General features: G+C 37.5%; 2 protein-coding genes across 7 annotated transcripts in view; one reads left to right on the forward strand and one right to left on the reverse strand.

Moving 5' to 3' along the window:
• Nucleotides 1-2,472: 2,472 nt before the first annotated feature.
• On the reverse strand, nt 2,473-4,464 carry LOC142544937 (uncharacterized). 2 transcript variants are annotated; one of them, XM_075651945.1, is made up of 5 exons: nt 3,869-4,464; nt 3,140-3,696; nt 2,936-3,043; nt 2,816-2,865; nt 2,473-2,747 (listed from the first exon to the last, which is right to left on the reverse strand). In XM_075651945.1, the coding sequence occupies exons 2-5, from the start codon at nt 3,330-3,332 to the stop codon at nt 2,718-2,720; spliced, it is 381 nt and encodes a 126-aa protein (XP_075508060.1). In that variant the 5' UTR covers nt 3,333-3,696; nt 3,869-4,464; the 3' UTR covers nt 2,473-2,717. The 2 variants fall into 2 exon arrangements, with proteins under 2 accessions (XP_075508060.1, XP_075508061.1); XM_075651946.1 differs by having other exon boundaries at nt 3,902-4,024.
• Nucleotides 4,465-5,769: 1,305 nt separating this feature from the next.
• The window catches only part of LOC142547319 (gamma-tubulin complex component 2), a 39,162-nt gene continuing 27,315 nt past the window's right edge, over nt 5,770-17,616 (forward strand). For 4 of the 5 annotated variants that reach the window (XR_012820653.1, XR_012820655.1, XR_012820656.1 and 1 more), the window contains exons 1-2: nt 5,770-6,000; nt 6,095-6,168. Coding sequence is in view for 2 of the 5 variants with exons in the window: in XM_075655560.1 (XP_075511675.1) it covers nt 5,884-6,000; nt 6,095-6,168 (191 nt within the window). In the remaining 3 variants the exon portion in view is untranslated. The remainder of the gene's footprint in view (nt 6,001-6,094; nt 6,169-17,616) is intronic. The other variant, XM_075655559.1, reaches the window with a different exon arrangement.

Raw genomic sequence — 17,616 nt, forward strand, 5'->3', positions numbered from 1 at the left:
AACTAAAAACTTGGGCGGTTCTCGGGTCTAGCCTCCTGCTCAGTCCAAGCCAGCTCCTTGGTCCCCATCCCTAGTCTCATCAAAGTCATCCTCACCTGCATCGATCAAGTCTAGTGAGTCAAAAGACTCAATACGTATACACTTGGAGTAACGAGTAATATGTAATAAAATCACATGCATCTTTAAATTAGAGCGTACATACTGAAACTTAAACGCGCATATAAAAGCTTGAGCATACGTACATACATACTTAGACGTGCCATTAACATAAAAATTTTCGTAAACATGCTTACTTCATACATACTTGAGCATACATAATATAATTTTGCGTAGAGGCCTGTTTCAAAGCAAGTGACCCATACATAAATACGCCTGATCAGACTAAACCACAGTACTGAGCTGACAGGGAAGATCCACTGCCACATACATTAGATCCCCGTTCATAATTTAACGGGTGGATTGGTCTCTGGTCATACTTTACCGCTTTCCAATCCTGATCTAAACCCGTTCATAATTTAACGGGGTGGATTGGTCCCTGGTCATACTTTACCGCTTTCCAATCTCATACATAATTTGGTCACAAGACATTTAGCATACCTCAAAAACTTAAAAGTATTTTCTTTGCACGTCGAACATACTTACTTGGCGTTGAGGGATTCGTTGGATCTCGCTTGGGGCCGCTGCTGCAACATACTTACATGAGTTCAAACACTTATCTTTCATAGCTTAGACGTAGGTACTCGTGCTCACCACCGAAGTAAATAAATAGCTTATGACATTATAAATCTCTCAGGGGACTTGAACTCGTTTACTAATCAGTACTAAGCCATGATATAGAACCCCAAAACAAATCCTATATTTTTACATAAATAAATTTTAACCATCGTACAAAACCATGATATAGAACCCCGAAGCAAATACTAAAAAAAAAAATTTTCTTAATTATTATTTTTTTAAAGAGGGGGTCCGTGTACGGGTCCGGGTAGGCCTGGAATTTCGTATTTTTAAGGAAAAAGGACACAGACTCCGTGCCGGGGTCCGGGTATCCCTCTTTGATTGGAAATTCACAAAAATTCACTAACTTAATCATTCACCCTTTCAATCCAAGCCTAAGGACCATGAACCAAAACCTCGAGACTCATCCTATGATGCTATTACATTGATTCGAACCCTGTACAAACACCCCAACTGTCCCTAAGCATCGACAAGTAACTTCAATACAACAATAACCCATAATTCGGCATCGTTTCGCTTCCTACGACTTCTATTACATACCAAGCCTATCCCGACCCAAACGAACCACCAAATAACATCTAAATAACTCCCATAACATATCTAAATGCAGTAGCACGAGCCCTGAGATGTCCAACGAAGCCTGCAACAAATAACTTCAAGAACACATTTTCATAAAAGTCGCAATTTGAGCAGTCCCACGAACACTATCATAACTCACTCATTTCTTATGCAAATATTTCGAATTTATATCAAATCGAAGGTATCGAAAAGTTCTACGTTTCATATGTTGAAATATTTTCCAAATTATTGACCGAAAAATCGCAGTTTTCAAAAAGACAGCAAATTCGAGTTTTCAGATCCAAAAACCGTTTCAAAAGTGATCCAACCATATTTGCTCAAACTCTTACATAACATACACATGATTTTCATACAATAAACATAAAAATCATTACTATGACAAGATCGATGCAGAAACGAGAGTGTATACATGCCTTTAAATCTTTAACGTTATCGAAACAACGATACCGAGGCGGGAAGGATGCGAGAGACGATCCGAGACGAACGTGACGCTATTTTCTTTGAAGAAAACTCAACGACATCTTGCTGGAAAATCAGAGGGAGGGGGCGGCTGCTCTCTCTACTAAGAACCCTAGTTTTCTCCTCTCAAAAATAATGAAATCTGAATAATGAAGTGTGTGTGTGTGTGTGTTTGCCGTTATTTAGTGTGTGTAAAAGTGTGTGTGCGTGTGATTAGTGTTAATTAGGAGAAAAGTTTGCTTAATTAATAAGTAACAAGATAATTTAAAATACTAACTCTCCCCTAATTAATAAAATCTCTAAATATAAATAACTTGCACAAGTGTCAAAACTTTTAAAAGTTTATAAATCATAAAATAGCTAAATAGATAATTTAGGCTATAAAATGTTAAAAACTAAATAAATTATTTAAAATGACCCAATCTTAACTTAAAATAAAATACCATGTTTTAAAATTAGCAAAAATCGTCACCGGTCTCTTTTCCTCGATCCCACCTCGAATAATCGCCTGAAACATGAAACTCGAGAAAATATTTTAACGTGCATCACATAAACATAAATAATTTAAAATAATACATTTAAATAAATCATGTATCACTAAAAATCATTTTAAATTTAAATAAATTATTTAAAAATTTAAATAATGCATGGGTGTTACGTGTATTGATTTTGGGCTCTACATTCGCCCATGTGCTGAATTCGACAGAAGAATAGGTTTTCAAAGTTTAAAAATAGGTACTATACAAATATACACGAGTTGTAACTGCTTACACAGTTAGTGACATGCGAGTTTGCGATCGCCATGGGCCCGTTGAACGACTTGTCATATTCGTCATAAAACCCTTTAATCCTACTCGACGAACGGACGAGCATCGATGCCCTAACTCGCGGCCAGCGAGTTGTTTACCTTGAAAGTCACGCTCTCCACAAATGGCCTCACACCATCATTCATATTGCCCCAAACTGACGGTTCCCTGCGTAAAATGATAAACTATAAAATTTTTAATGCAAATAGGGAATAGATAAGATGTTGTGTACTAACCTCTCGACGTAGTCGCCTCACTACCTGACATAACCACATCACCTGAATATCTAAAAACATAAAGTTTATCTGTTATTATACTATACATAAATATATAATCAAAAAACTGCATATACTCACTTTCAGAGGATTCCTCTATTATGGTTGGAAGGCTAGACTCAAATATCGATTGTTGGTGTGCTTGGCTACTACTGGGAAATAATTTTCTGGCCATTTTATAATCCATACCTAACAGCATACATCAAACAAATTAAATTTAGAATGACAATTATAATAAATCAATCTCTTACGTAAACATAAATATAATTAATAAAATTAACTCACCAACGTCTACCTCAAGTACGGATGATTTCTTCTTCTGCCCTCTGCTATAAGCTATGCTATAATATCTCTTCTCATGCACTGGCGTCGGAGAACTGAGCTCAGCAAAACCTGGTGTCTGAGACCTGATCTCAGCAAAACCCACTCTAATCTGTTCGGCCAAACTCGATCTCAGCTCATCGAAAGCCAATTTCATATCCCTGATTCACGCTCTGGTTTCAATAAATCCTGCTCTCATCTCAAGACGCAATGATCTAATGGTATCCTCCCAATGCAGTCAACCGCCTCTCGAAATGATGATCCAGGGGTAATGGGCGGCGGAAAAGGATTGAGTCCAAAGTGGACTCTAAGACCCGTGCATATGGGAGAACGGGTGCTGGAGCTGGATCTAGTGGCATCAGCAGAACGAGTGCTGGAACCATCCGGAGATGAATGTGTAGAAGGGGTGCTGGAACCATCCGGAGATAAGGGCCTGTGTTGAACTGAGGGAGACTCCAGAGGGTGCTGGATACATATGACAGTTTGACTCTGCCTCCACAGCTCGAGTACCCGAGTGATTACTGCATCAGGCATGGAATCAACAAAAACACTTGTCATATAATATGTTTAAACGAGCTTCTCATGAGTATGAGTCAAACATCCAAGATAATTTTACATTTATTTAATAATGTATCAACTAAATTAAAAATTTACGTCGACAATTATTATATCAAATCAATTCATATTATTTACAGCTATAGCACAGTCATCAAAGGATGTACTGACATCAACAGCAGATGGGGCACGGTTTGAGGGTCATGTGTTAGTCACCCTCTGAAACATCTTGGGCAATATCAAACCGTCCACCACATTCCTTTTCTTTGCAAACTTTCGTGTCACACTATGATAATATTCATAAGCGATGATCTGTAATATAAATTTCAAACAATGTTATTAGTAGAAATAAAGATAACAAATCCACTTTAACATTCAAAAAATGATATACCTTGCAGAGGCAGCACAAAACCACCGAGAAGGAAGCTGCCATCAACTTCTTTTCGACCATGTGCCTCGGTGAGGTAAGTATATCTCCCTAAAAGGTTCTTCTTCAAAGCTCAGACTGCATCACGATAGGCTACTCTACCCAGGGAAAGTTTTAAACATATCCAAATCATCTACAAGCCTTAGATATATAGGGTCGATCTTCACAGTCTTTTTCCTAGTACCCTCACCGAAGACGGCACAACAGAAGTAAAGTTTAGCCATCTTTAACTTCTCCACATCTATCCTAGTGTCATTCTACCCTTGGACAGTTATCTTGGCCTCCAAATCACTCAAAAGAATCTCAAACTTACCAACGAAGTGTTTGGAGCCAAAGACACCTCCATCTGGTAGATCTGCAGGTTTTATAGCGCAATCGAGACCGGTTATTAAACAATAATCTAACAAAGAAAATCTAACCAGCTTCTTGCGCACGCCATCCACAACTCATCACTACCATTATCAACTATCTGATTACTCATTAAATACCAGATAATTTAACTAGAAACATTAAATTTCTGTGATATCTAACAAAATTACCAAAAAGAGACTGCTCAAAAAACATTGCTCTCTCCTCGTTGTTCAGGTAGTGATGAATCTTCTCGCCAATCTCTTTATATCTCGATTCAAGTGTCAATTTGCAGCAGAAAATTGCATCCATGTCTAGTTTTCTTGGCAAATAGACCTGTTAAAAATAAAAATAAATGCATTAGAAAAATTACAGAGGCAACTAACATTTGGGTCGACCCAATGTTGGGTCAAAAAGCATTGGGTCGACCCATGCTTGGGAAAGCTGGGTCGACCCTTTCTTCTTCAAGCCAGTCGATTGACGAACATAAGCAATAAGTCGAAATAAACGTTAACATTACCATATTTTTTTTAGCCATTTGTAAGATTGAGTTTGCGTCGATGCTTGGAAGAGATCTGCGTCGAGAATTGCCGGAAAGAAAAAGACAATTTGCGTTGAGAATGGACATGCACTCTGATAAACAACACGTGTAGAGATTTTCGTTGGGTCGACTCATGCTTGGGTAAGCTGGGTCGACCTTTTCTTCTTCAAGCCAGTCGATTGACGAACATAAGCAATAAATCGAAATAAACGTTAACTTTACCATATTTTTTTTAGCCATTTGTACGATTGAGTTTGCGTCGATGCTTGGAAGAGATCTGCGTCGAGAATTGCCGGAAAGAAAAAGACAATTTGCGTTGAGAATCGTCGCCGGAAAGAAAATAGAAAGGGTCGACGGAAGAGAGATTTAGGTTTGGAGTCGACTGCAATGAAAATGGATGGATTTAATATTTATGGTTTAAGTAAATATATATATATATATATATAATCAAATTTAATAATATATTTACACTTAAACAGAAAACCATTAACGTAAATTAATTTGTGGATTTTTTTCAAAATAAGTTACGGTGGACTACCTTTTCCATCAATTTCCCCTCTTGCATCTTCTTCCCCACAAAGCAAGAATATTACTATAACTAAAAAAATAAAAATAAAACAAATAAAATAAAAAATAAAAAAAATAAGAATATTACTATACCACTTCCATCAAACTCACTGCTGCTCTCCACACTTTTTCTTTCCTTCCATAGCCCTCCGAATCTTCTCCGAAGTTACACTTCCAGCAGCCACGTCGCAGGGGCATTCGCGTCATTTCACTCCCACCCTCCCTCAGATCCCGGCTTCTCTCTTTTCCCCCTTTTGAATTTCAGTGTTAATGGAGAGAGGAACTCCAGTCAGGAAGCCACACACTTTTACGGCACATCTGCTCAATTGGTCGGAGATTTTGCCGGAAAACCCTCCCGTCACAGATTCCGCCGCCCATTCCCACCAAGTAATGTGCTTCTCACTGAATTGATAAACGTGAGAATGTTTTCTTTTTCAAAAAGAAAAAAATTTGTTTTTGAGTTTTTGATTGATGGATGCAGCCGTCGGATGGAATCAGCAAGGTGGTGTTTGGGGGTCAGGTTACCGATGAAGAAGTTGAGATCCTGAATAAAAGGTGGAAGATCTAGCTTCGTTTTCTCCTGTTTTGGTTATTGTCCCATTTTGTTTGAATCGATTGATTTTATTGCAGCCATTTTTACTATCTTCGACCTTTTCTCAGCAAAATTGTGTAGTGTTGAGATTTTGTTAGCTCGTGTTTTTGGTTGCATTTAATAATTTAATATTTTTGGTTGTATCTTTGAAATTTTTAAATTGAATTTTGGAATCGAAATTTTAAACGAAAAAGACTCCGTTCTTGGAGTCAATCGTTGTTCTCTCATATTAATAATTTGATTGGACCCTTCTCTTTCTCTTCGTTTTATGTCTGCGATGAAGAGATTTTGATGACCGTTGACTAGAAATTGGATCTTGTTTATATTCGTATTATATCTTCCAAAGATCTGCATTAGGCAGTTCGCGATTGAATCTCAATATTGATATAAATTTATTCGAGTTTTTTTCTATCAATTGTTTAATATAAAATAATTTCTAGCTCTAAATCATACCTTAAGTAGAAGGTCAGACGATGGTGTCTTGGCTAATATCAGTTCTCCTTCCATATTTAGTATTGGGTTTCACTTGAGTTTTACAAAACCAGGAATATTTTTGTTTATTCTCCAGTAATTTTGGTCGTATTTGCACTTTCGAAACTTCATGGCTCGCTGGAAATCAAGATTCACGCAAGCTATATTCATTATATTCAACTAGGTAGTGTTGGATGCATAGTTGTCAATAGCGCTTGTAGCACTCGCTACAGGGGGCGACGCGCGAGACACTTTCACGTAGCAAGCGCTATCTTCGTTATTTCGGTATGGCGATAGCGAGGTGCCGAGGCAATGGTGCGCTAAGTTGAAGTAAAGCCCAAGACAGTTTTTAAAAATACTTCTCAATTTTATGCCCATTTTATACTGTCCAATTTTAGGTCCATTATGCTCATATATTTAGGCCCATTTTGCACAGCCCTACTATTATTTTCTGCCGCGAGTCTTCTCTCCACTTCTCACTTCTCCAAGCTTACGTAAACCTCAACAACACGCGCACGACATCTTGCCTTGCACCGTCAACCGCTGGACTTCTAGCCGCCGACCGCCGGACATAGTCCACGCTTTGCATCGCCGCACTTCGGTAATATGGCCACCTTGTTGAGAAGAACAATCTCTATAACAGATTGATTATATTTGCTTATAGGTTGATTATGTAGTAGTTATTTAATACCATCCCACCTCAAACATTATAATACCACTGCCTCACTCCCATATCTAAAGTTCTCTGAAAATTATAATACCATCCCATCTCGAAACGATACAACTGCCTCACTCCCAGTTTTAACTTTTTCCCTTTTCAATAATTTCTTCTTTTTCCCTCCATCTTTACTGCCAGTCGACCTTTTCTGGCGAGCGGAAGCGGTCACCGACGGCGAACTGATACCAGCGTAACTGAATTTTCAAGTCAACTGACTGATCAGTCGTAAACCGATCAGTCGATATATTCAGTCGAAAACACACAAGCTATTGCAACACGTCATCAGTTGAAAAGGACACCAACCTACAATAGTACAAGGCAGACTGCAACTAGGAGTGGAACGCCGCGTTTCAGAATCTACAGTGTACGAATGTCAGAGAATATTGACGTGGCAATCAACGGATATAAAATTCAAGTTATATTCATTGTTACCGTTGGAAGATAAGCCTATAAATAGACGAGAAGAGCAGTCGAGAACAACAACAACCAAGAACGAACAACTACTCTATTCAAACTTGCTGTTACGCTGCTAAAATCACTACTCGTATTCAAATATTAAAAGCTCACTCTTATAAGACATATCAGTAGCAATCAAGGCTACATTTACGAGCTTATCAACACTTTGAAATCTTGGATAGATTCATTCAGTTGTGTTAAATTCAGTCACGCACTGTAAAAGTTTTTGTGAACTAAGATTTTCAGTTTTGGTAGTGTTAAGTCCAAACTGAAGTGGTTCAGTACAACTCTTGTATTCGATCAAAGTCTTTTAGTGAATATCATATCTTCGTGATAGAAGGGGTGACGTAGGAGTTATTCTATTCTCCGAACATCCAGAAACAAACCGTGTGCATTTTTATTTCAGTTATTATTTTCAGTCAGTTATTCTATCTCTCAATCATTTTACTTCCGCAACTGTATTTTTCAGTTAAACTGATTGTTATCGACTGACGAGATACCGAGTGTCAGTTTGTCACTAAATTGAACCCAATTTTCGAAAAATATACATAATCCGTAAGTGTTTATTCAATTCTAAACACTTATCACCTTCTAACCGATCCTTTCAAGTGGTATCAGAGCGGTTGTATCTCGTCTCAGAATATTTCTACTCAAATTGATTATCATGGCATCTTTCAATAAAATCCCTATGTTCTCCAGAGAAGACTTCGATGATTGGAAAATCAGGATGCGGGCTCACTTAGCTGCACAAGATGATGACATGTGGTAAGTCATCACTGAAGGTCCGATGAAAATATTGAAAGCTAACACAGCAGTTGCAATCACCGATGGGGCACCTCATAGAATTGAAAAGCCCAGAGAGGAATGGACTACTGAGGATAAAAGAAAAGCAAATTTGGATAATGTGGCAAAGGATATACTGTACAAAATGCTGGATAAAGTAACTTTCAGCAAAATCAAGATGTGTAAGACAGCTAAGGAAATTTGGGAAAAACTGATCCAGCTTTGTGAAGGAAATGAACAAACGAAAGAAAATAAACTTTTTGTTGCTGTTCAAAAGTTTGAAAATATCTAGATGAGAGCTGGAGAATCGATGCATGAGTATGATGAAAGAGTCAGTTGTATCATCAATGATCTAAATGCACTTGGAAAAGTGTATACCAACAAAGAAGTTGTATTAAAAGTGATCAGAGGTCTCCCAAGGAGTGGGACGTTAAGACCATGGCAATGAGGGAGTCCAATGATCTAAACAAGGTTGAGCTTCATGACCTATTCGCTGATCTGAAGGCCTATGAGTTTGAGCTGCAAACTCGAGAAGGAGAACCTTCTACTCGAGCAGCCACAACTGCCTTAGCTGCTATCAAAACAGAACCAACTGGTTCAGTCGAGAAGGTTGCTGATCAACTGAGCAATGATGCTATGTCATTGTTCATCAAAAAATTTGGGAGGTTTATGAGGAAGAATCAAGGGAACATTCAGAAGCATTATCAGAGAAACAATTCTAAAGAGGAATCAAATGCTTGCTACAACCGTGGCAAACCCGGTCACTTCATTGCTGACTGTCCCAAATCCAAGAAGGACAGTCAAGGCTCGACTGAAAGAAAGAAGAAGTCATATGAGCACAAAAGGAGATCCAAGGATGATAAGAAGTCTTTCAGGAAAAAAGCATGAGGTGCTCTTAGCTGAAGAAAGTAAATCTAAATGGGCAGAAACTGACAGCGAGGAGTCAGAGCCAGGAACCTCATGCAGTTCCAGTGATGGTGAAGAGGAAGTGAAGTGTCTAATGGCTGGTGATACAGAAGTGGAGTCAAGTAGTCAACAGGTATTTGACTTTCACCTCAACTGATTTCACTAAAGAAGAACTCATTTCAACTCTTCATGACATGGTTAATGAGTACCACAAGCTTGCCTTATCTTTTGAAAAGGCCAGAGCAAAGCAAACTGATCCCATAGACAATAAAACTAAAACTGATGAATCAGTTGATGTGTTGAGTCTAAAAAGGGAGAATGCTGAGCTCAATGCTGAAAGAAGCATGAATTAATCAATGATTCAGAAGTTGATGCTTGAAAATTCAAAGCAAACTGAGCGTATTCAGGTGTGGAACAAATCATCTGCTGCATTAATTGAAATACAGAACTCACAGAAATCAGTTACTGATAAAACTAGTTTAGGGTTCAGTAATCAAGATGAAATGTCTTCTAATAAGTACTCAACCAAAATTGAATATGGATAAAGGGAAATACATTCACTTTGTCAAATCAGTTGTGGTACAAGAACAAACTGAGCCAAATAAACTGGTTGAACAGCCTACTGAAAGTACGAACAAGGCTAGAAGATATGGTATTGGTTATAGCCCAAAAGTTTTAACTGACTCACGCAGTCAGTCGTCAAAAAGATTCAGCAGGAATTATTCAAATGGCTACTCCAATTACTATAACAACAAGCCAGTCCAATTAATCACATGTTGTCTCATCTGCACACTACACACCAAGCACACACAAATCGAGAAAGACCATATGGAATACAGCAAATGGACAGTCAGTTAGACTAATCCAAGTCTGGGTTCCTAAAGGACTAATCAGTGTAGGACCCAAATAACTAAGGGTACCAAAATTATATCTTGTGTGTGATTGCAGGTAACAGGTACAAGCAAGGAATCAATCTGGTACTTGGATAGTGGATGCTCACGACACATGACGAGAGATGCAAACTTGTTATCTCAACTGATCAAGTACATTGGACCAAACATCAGTTTCAGAGATAATTCCAAAGGTAAAAATGTGGGTAAGGGTAAGCTTATCCATGGTAACTTTATCATTAATGATGTCTTATTAGTTGAGAATCTCAAGTATAATCTGATTAGCATCAGTCAGTTATGCGATAATGGATTCTCAGTTCAGTTTGACAAACATTCTTGTTCAGTCAAAGACTCAATTGATGAGGTCATACTAACTGGCAAACGATGTGGAAACACTTACAAAGTCAGTTGGAATGATCAACCTTATGCACCAGTATGTTTTATTGCTTCAAAATCTTCTAAAAACTGGTTGTGGCATAAGAGATTAAACAACCTGAACTTTAAATCTATTGCATATCTGAGTAATCACGATCTTGTCATTGGTTTGCCCAAAATGGATTTTACCAAAGATAAAATTTGTTCAGCATGTCAGTTTGGTAAACAAGTAAAATCTTCTTTTAAAAACAAGGGCCGACAATCTTCTTCCCGATGCTTAGAGATGTTACATATGGATCTATTTGGTCCAATACCAGTCATGAGATTAGGGGGAATGAAATACACCTTGGTGGTTGTGGATGATTTTTCAAGATTTACTTGGGTTATTTTTCTCAAATCCAAAGACCAAACTGCTGCACAACTGATCAAGCTTTTCAAAAGACTATTAAATGAGAAATCAGTTGGAATTGATAAAATCAGATCCGATCGAGGAACTTAATTAATCAATCAAATTCTTTCAAATTTTTTAGAAAATGCTGGAATTAAGCATGAGCTCTCAGATGCTAGAACTCCTCAGCAAAATGGTGCAGCTGAGAGGAGAAATCGAAGCCTTAAAGAAGCTGCTAGAACAATGCTTGCTGATTCTGGTATTTCTCAAAGGTTTTGGGCAGGGGACAGTAAACACTGCGTGTTATACTCAGAACAGATCGATGATAAGTAAAAATCATTTGAAAACACCTTATGAGATCTGGCATGGATGAAAAAGTGTGGTTTCTTACTTCAAAATATTCGGCTGCAGATGTTTTATTCTTGACAATGGCAAAAATCATTTAAAAGCCTTTGAAGCTAAATCCGCAGAGAGAATATTTTTGGGATACTCATCAGTCAGCAAAGCTTATAGAGTTTTTAACAAGAGCATACTAAATGTTGAAGAGTCTATACATGTTGTTTTTGATGAAACTGTAGTAACTGACAAGCCAACTGATCCAGTTGAGCTAGTGGATAGATTTACAAATATCAATTTGGAAGATGATGATGAAGAAGAAAATCATATCAATCAAGACAACCTCCAAACACTTGAACCAGAAGTGTTAGATCAACTAGTTGAACAGGAAGCTGTTCCTAATAATCATTTGGCGGAGCCTATTGAGGATATTCAATTACCAACTGATGGAGCAGCAACTGAAACTGAAGAAAACACCCAGTTGCAAACTGAAGCAGTTGCTGACTTGGATACAACAAATGCTGAATACAGATGGAAGAAATCACATCCTCCAGAATTAGTAATAGGTAACTCATCTGATCCGGTGAGAACAAGAAATCAGATGCTCAATTTATTTATTCATTCAGCTTTCGTATCGCAATTGGAACCGAAGAAAACTGACGAAGCTCTTGCTGATCCAAACTGGACAAATGCAATGCAAGAGGAGCTGAATCAGTTTACCCATAACAATGTCTGGAACCTAGTTCCAAGACCAGTTTCAAAAACTGTTATAGGTACAAAATGGGTGTACATGAATAAACTGAACGAAGATGGTTCAGTTGTGCGCAATAAGGTGAGACTGGTAGCACAAGGATACACGCAAGAAGAAGGAATTGATTATGATGAAACATATGCACCAGTTGCAAGACTGGAAGTTATCAGAATATTCCTTGCCTATGCATCATTCAAGAATTTCGAAGTCTACCAGATAGATGTAAAGAGCGCATTCCTAAATGGTCAGTTGCAAGAAGAAGTCTACGTTGAACAACCTCCAGGTTTCATCAATCATCTCTTTCCTCATCATGTCTACCATTTGAACAAAGTCTTATATGGTCTTAAACAAGCTCCAAGAGCTTGGTATAAAAATCTTTCAAAATTTCTAACTGATCATGATTTTTCTGTTGGATCAGTTGATAAGACATTGTTCAAATTTTCAAAGAATGATCACATTTTACTCGTTCAAATTTATGTTGATGACATTATATTTGGGTCAACTAACCCCAAATTATGCGAGAAATTTACTAAGTTGATGCATGATAAATTTGAAATGAGCATGATGAGTGAACTGACATTTTTTCTTGGACTACAAGTGAAGCAACTGGAGACAGGCATTTTTATCAGTCAGACTAAGTACACAAAGGAGTTGCTGAAGAAATTTGGCATGGAATCGTGTTCAGCTGCAAGTACTCCCATGAGTTCATCAATCAAACTAGACACTGATCAAGGGGGGATATCATTTGAGGCGACACTTTACAGAGGTTTAATAGGTTCATTATTGTACCTAACTGCTAGTCGTCCTGATATTGTATTTGTTGTCTGTATGTGTGCCAGATTTCAAGCAAACCCTAAACAATCACATTTTTCAGCTGCCAAACGTATTTTAAAATATCTCAAAGGCACTCAAAATGTTGGGTTATGGTATTCTAAAGACTCCTCTGTCAATCTAGTTGGATATTCAGATGCAGATTATGCAGGATGTAAGCTTGATCGTAAAAGTACAAGTGGATCATGTCAGTTTCTAGGAGACAGACTGATCTCTTGGCTCAGCAAAAAGCAGACATCCATTGCTACTTCCACAACTGAAGCAGAATATCTTGCTGCTGGTAGTTGATGTGCTCAACTTCTCTGGATTCAGCAACAACTGAAAGACTATGGAGTTATTGCCAAAGAATCGTCCATGTTTTGTGACAATACAAGCACGATTGCTATTACCTACAACCCAGTTCTTCACTCAAGGACCAAGCACATAGATGTCAGGCATCACTTTATTAGAGATCATGCCTTGAAGAAGGACATAAGACTGGAATATGTCTCAACTGAACAACAAGCAGCTGGCATCTTCACCAAACCATTGCCCGAGACTAAGTTTTCTCACTTTCGCAATATACTTGGATTAATTGATTTATCCTAATCAGTTTTACTGCTAATATATCAGTTATAAATTAATTTGTGTCATCTATCAGTTCTTAATTTTTAACTGATGTCAGCTTGTCAGTTTGTTATTTGTCAGCTATTATGTTCAGTTCGTGATTGACTGATGAGATTAACTCTTGCAGGAAAATAAAAGACAAAGATAAACTAGATAAACATTTATTCATTTAAAAGTAATCAGCACGGAGTACAGTGAAATATTTTCCTCAACAGCAGACCTCCACTTGGCCAACCAACTGGTTAAATCTCCGGTGGAAGTCTTAAGGAAGCTATCTGTGTAGAGGCCCGAAATTCGTACTTGAAAATTTGTGGAAAAATTTGAAATTTTCTTTTGAAATAATTAAAATGCCTCATAAACTGATAAAAAGATTCAATGTTTAAAGTAGCAGCGGAAGTAAACAATGTTTTCAAAATAACAACTTAAAATAATTCAACAAAATAAAAATGTTGAGTTTGAAATAAAATAGTATATGCTGAAAATGAGGTCATCGGGTTCCTACTACTGCCGACCCAAGATGACTCACTGGTCCCCGCCCTCGGTCCCGACCTCATCAGTACCTACAACAATCAAGTCTAGTGAGTCTAAAGACTCAGCATGCATATATCATAAATAACAAGTAATAATAATAAAATTGCATGCATGGTAAAAATATCATGAGTCTGGCATAACGTAAAAATATCATGTCATGAGTAATTATAATACGTGCATAACTGAACTGAAAATCATAAGTGAAATGTTGCTCGATAGAGCCCTGTCATGAAATAGCATATAATAATTTTCTGTTGAGAATATGTTCTACGCAAGTGGCCCCTGAACTGAACTGAACTGGATCGCTTGATCAGACTAAACCACAGTATACTGGGCGGTAGAGATCATCATAGCCCTTGGACTGGATATCCGTACCAATAAATGAACATGAACCGGTCAGTGACCAACGGGTGAAGTAATAATCCCATGATAATGAAGTGGCCACAAGCAATATCGCATAAATCTCAAAAATGAATATTATATATATATATATATATATTTTTTTTTGCACGTAATATAATTAAGTAACATAATTAAATATCTTGTATTAATTTTACCGAATGGGTGGGATCGTTCCCAGGCTCGCTGCGACCTAATTAACTTTAACATGAAAAATATGCAAATGATTTAACTTGACCACAACTTTGTAATCGAACCCAAAATGAGACAATTACGCCCAATGACTTATTATTTAATCATGATTCCGTGCCAACCCGAACCAACACCGAACTATCATTTAGTCATGATTAAAATACACCTAAAATGATGAAATAATGCCCCTAAATTTTCAGTACTCGAAATTTTTGGTGAATGGAGGCCAAAACTTGAAACGCTATTTCGAGAGTTACTTTGGCACATTGCACCGTAAATTCTCGTACGACCTCTAAACTTAACCGAATCACAAACGACCAAAAACATGACCTTCTTGACTCAATGAGGTACTGTCCAGTCCAAGGCCATAGGCTAAAAGCAAACCAAGAACTCGAAACACACTTCTGAACCTCAGCACAACTTGCTGTCAAAAATACAGCAGCTGTGTTAGCGTTTCCTTGCGTCGTTTGCGAGGCTACTAGCCATTGGGGCTTGAACCACCGACCAGAACCTCTTCCCATCATCCTAGGGTGTGGTTTGAACCATGGCTTAGGGCCCTAGGCCAGCCACAATTCAAACAACACCAGCAACGTGACCACGCTTCCGACCGAGAGCAAAAACTGCATGCGTGGGACGTTGCTATTGTTTGCTGTCGTGGATTATTCCAGTGGCCATTTGATCAACCGTGGCATGATCTAGACACCATGGGGTATTGAGTGAACCATGGCTAAGGGCTAGAAGCCAACCAAGATCCACCCAACACCACAAAACCGAACACCAACTCACACACACAAAAATCTGAAGATAGAAATCGAAGGGGCTGTTCTTGTTTTATTTTAAAAACTGATGGGACCATGAACCAAGCCATGAAAGGCCGACTTGGTCAAGCCCTAGACATGTCAAGGAGGGATTCAAACCATGGCTACAGCCCCTAGGGCAGCCAGGATCAGAAACTACACCTTAGGCAAGAAAACAAGAATCGAAACACAAAAATCTGCACTATGGGAGTTGCTGTCCATTCCGTCTTGCATGCGGCGAAGGGACTCAAACTGATGGACCAGCACCTCCCTAACACATCCTAGTTCATGTCTAAAAGCAGCCTTGAGCCTCTGGAAATCGATCCATACCCTGAACCATCAAAACAAGTAGAAAACGTGAAGTGCACAAGGAAGGCTAAAAAAAATCTGTGCAGAATTTTATAAAACTTGCTGTCCATATTTCGGTTTTTGCTAATAAAATCATGGATAAATGATGTTTCAAAATACCTATATGTCTTGATTGAAGAGAAATGAAGGATATAGACATGCCTTGAATTTTTGTTTTGAAGAAAACAAAAGATACGACGAACACGGCGCGACGGAGACGGAGTTACTTTTCTTACTAGTCTTTCTCTCTTGTTTTTCTCTCAACCTCACACGATTTTTTTCTCTGAAGTTTTGCTCTGAAGTTTTCGAAAATGGAGAGAAGAAGGTGTTTAGGAAATGAGGGAAAGGTTGCAAGATAAAAGGGAGGAATGAATCTTTCTATCCTTCTAGTTTGTGAGATAAGGAATGATTGTGATATTTTTTGATATCAAGGGATTTTTGAGGGATAATTTAAATGGGATGTGGCCGATTTTTCTGTCTAGATGCAAGGTAGAAGATTGCTTAAATCTTTAATTAGTGATGAATAATAAAAATGAAGAGAATTATCTACCAAGTAAAGAATAAAGAAATGAATCAAGGGATGAGTTGTCAAATATTTTTAATCTAGAAAAGGAGGGGGCCGAAATTTGATGTTCAAAATGGGGTAACAATATTGCTTAATTATTAATTATTGGAGATTAATTGTGATGGAATTATCTCTCAAGACAAGATTTAGGAAAGAAATAAAATGGTGGGTTGTTAAACAATTAACAAATCTTTTCAAGAGGTGGCCGATTGTTTTTTGCTTTCAAAGTGGGGTGGAAGATTGCTTATTTACTAATTAAATGAGGATTTAAAATTGAAGGAATTATCTATGCCAAGAAGGGATAAATAAAGATACCCCAAAATTGTGAGTCGACAAATTTAAATCCTACAAAAAAATGAAATGGCCGAAAATTAAGATAATGGAAGGGAAAATATTTCTTAAATGATGTATTTTAAATCTTTAGAATTTTATCTACCTATTAAATATTTCAGTGAATTAATAAATTAATTATGGAATAACATTATCTTGCATGCATGGCTAAATCTTTAAATTACTTAAATAATTCTTAAACCTCCTTTTACATTAAATTAACTTATTATTTATCTAACATAAATTCTAGGAATGTTTTCTTAATATTGAATTTTATCTCAATAATCCAACTCCAGTCCGGCCTCACTTATTTAACTGAAAACGTAACAATTAAACTACTACATAGAATAATTAAATTTAAAAGAAAAAGAATTTAAATACTCATGCAATAAAAATCATTTTAATTTAAATACTAGAAACTATGCATGGCTTATACGTAGTCTGATTTATGGGTTCTACAATCTGACTCAGCAATTTGTTCTAAGATCTTCCTTTCCTTCTGGAACATTAGTAGGTAGACACCGTCATCTGCGAATAAGTCCACCTCATCAGCAACGTGCAAGCGCTGCCGATATTTCTTCATTTTTACCAACAGTTTGGGGGTGGTAGCCATTCTACACTCCTGGAGGAACTGGAGTTCTTGAAGCTTTTCCCAGTATCGGAGAATCTTGTGGAAGACCTCATCTTCCATAGCAGTCTTTCTTTTCTCCAGAGCTGAGTTCTTAAATGCTTCGGCCA

This window comes from Primulina tabacum, chromosome 5 (genome assembly GCF_025594145.1).
Source record: "Primulina tabacum isolate GXHZ01 chromosome 5, ASM2559414v2, whole genome shotgun sequence".
Taxonomy (NCBI): Eukaryota; Viridiplantae; Streptophyta; class Magnoliopsida; order Lamiales; family Gesneriaceae; genus Primulina; species Primulina tabacum.

Bases quoted from the DNA above. Each gene is read 5' to 3' on its own strand.
- LOC142544937 (XM_075651945.1), bottom strand. From the start codon at position 3,332: ATGAAATTGGCTTTCGATGAGCTGAGATCGAGTTTGGCCGAACAGATT. The intron at 3,044-3,139 runs GTGAGTTAATTT...GTATGCTGTTAG, and splicing joins CGTACTTGAGGTAGACGTTG to GTATGGATTATAAAATGGCC. The intron at 2,748-2,815 runs GTTAGTACACAA...CATTTTACGCAG, and splicing joins TGAGGCGACTACGTCGAGAG to GGAACCGTCAGTTTGGGGCA.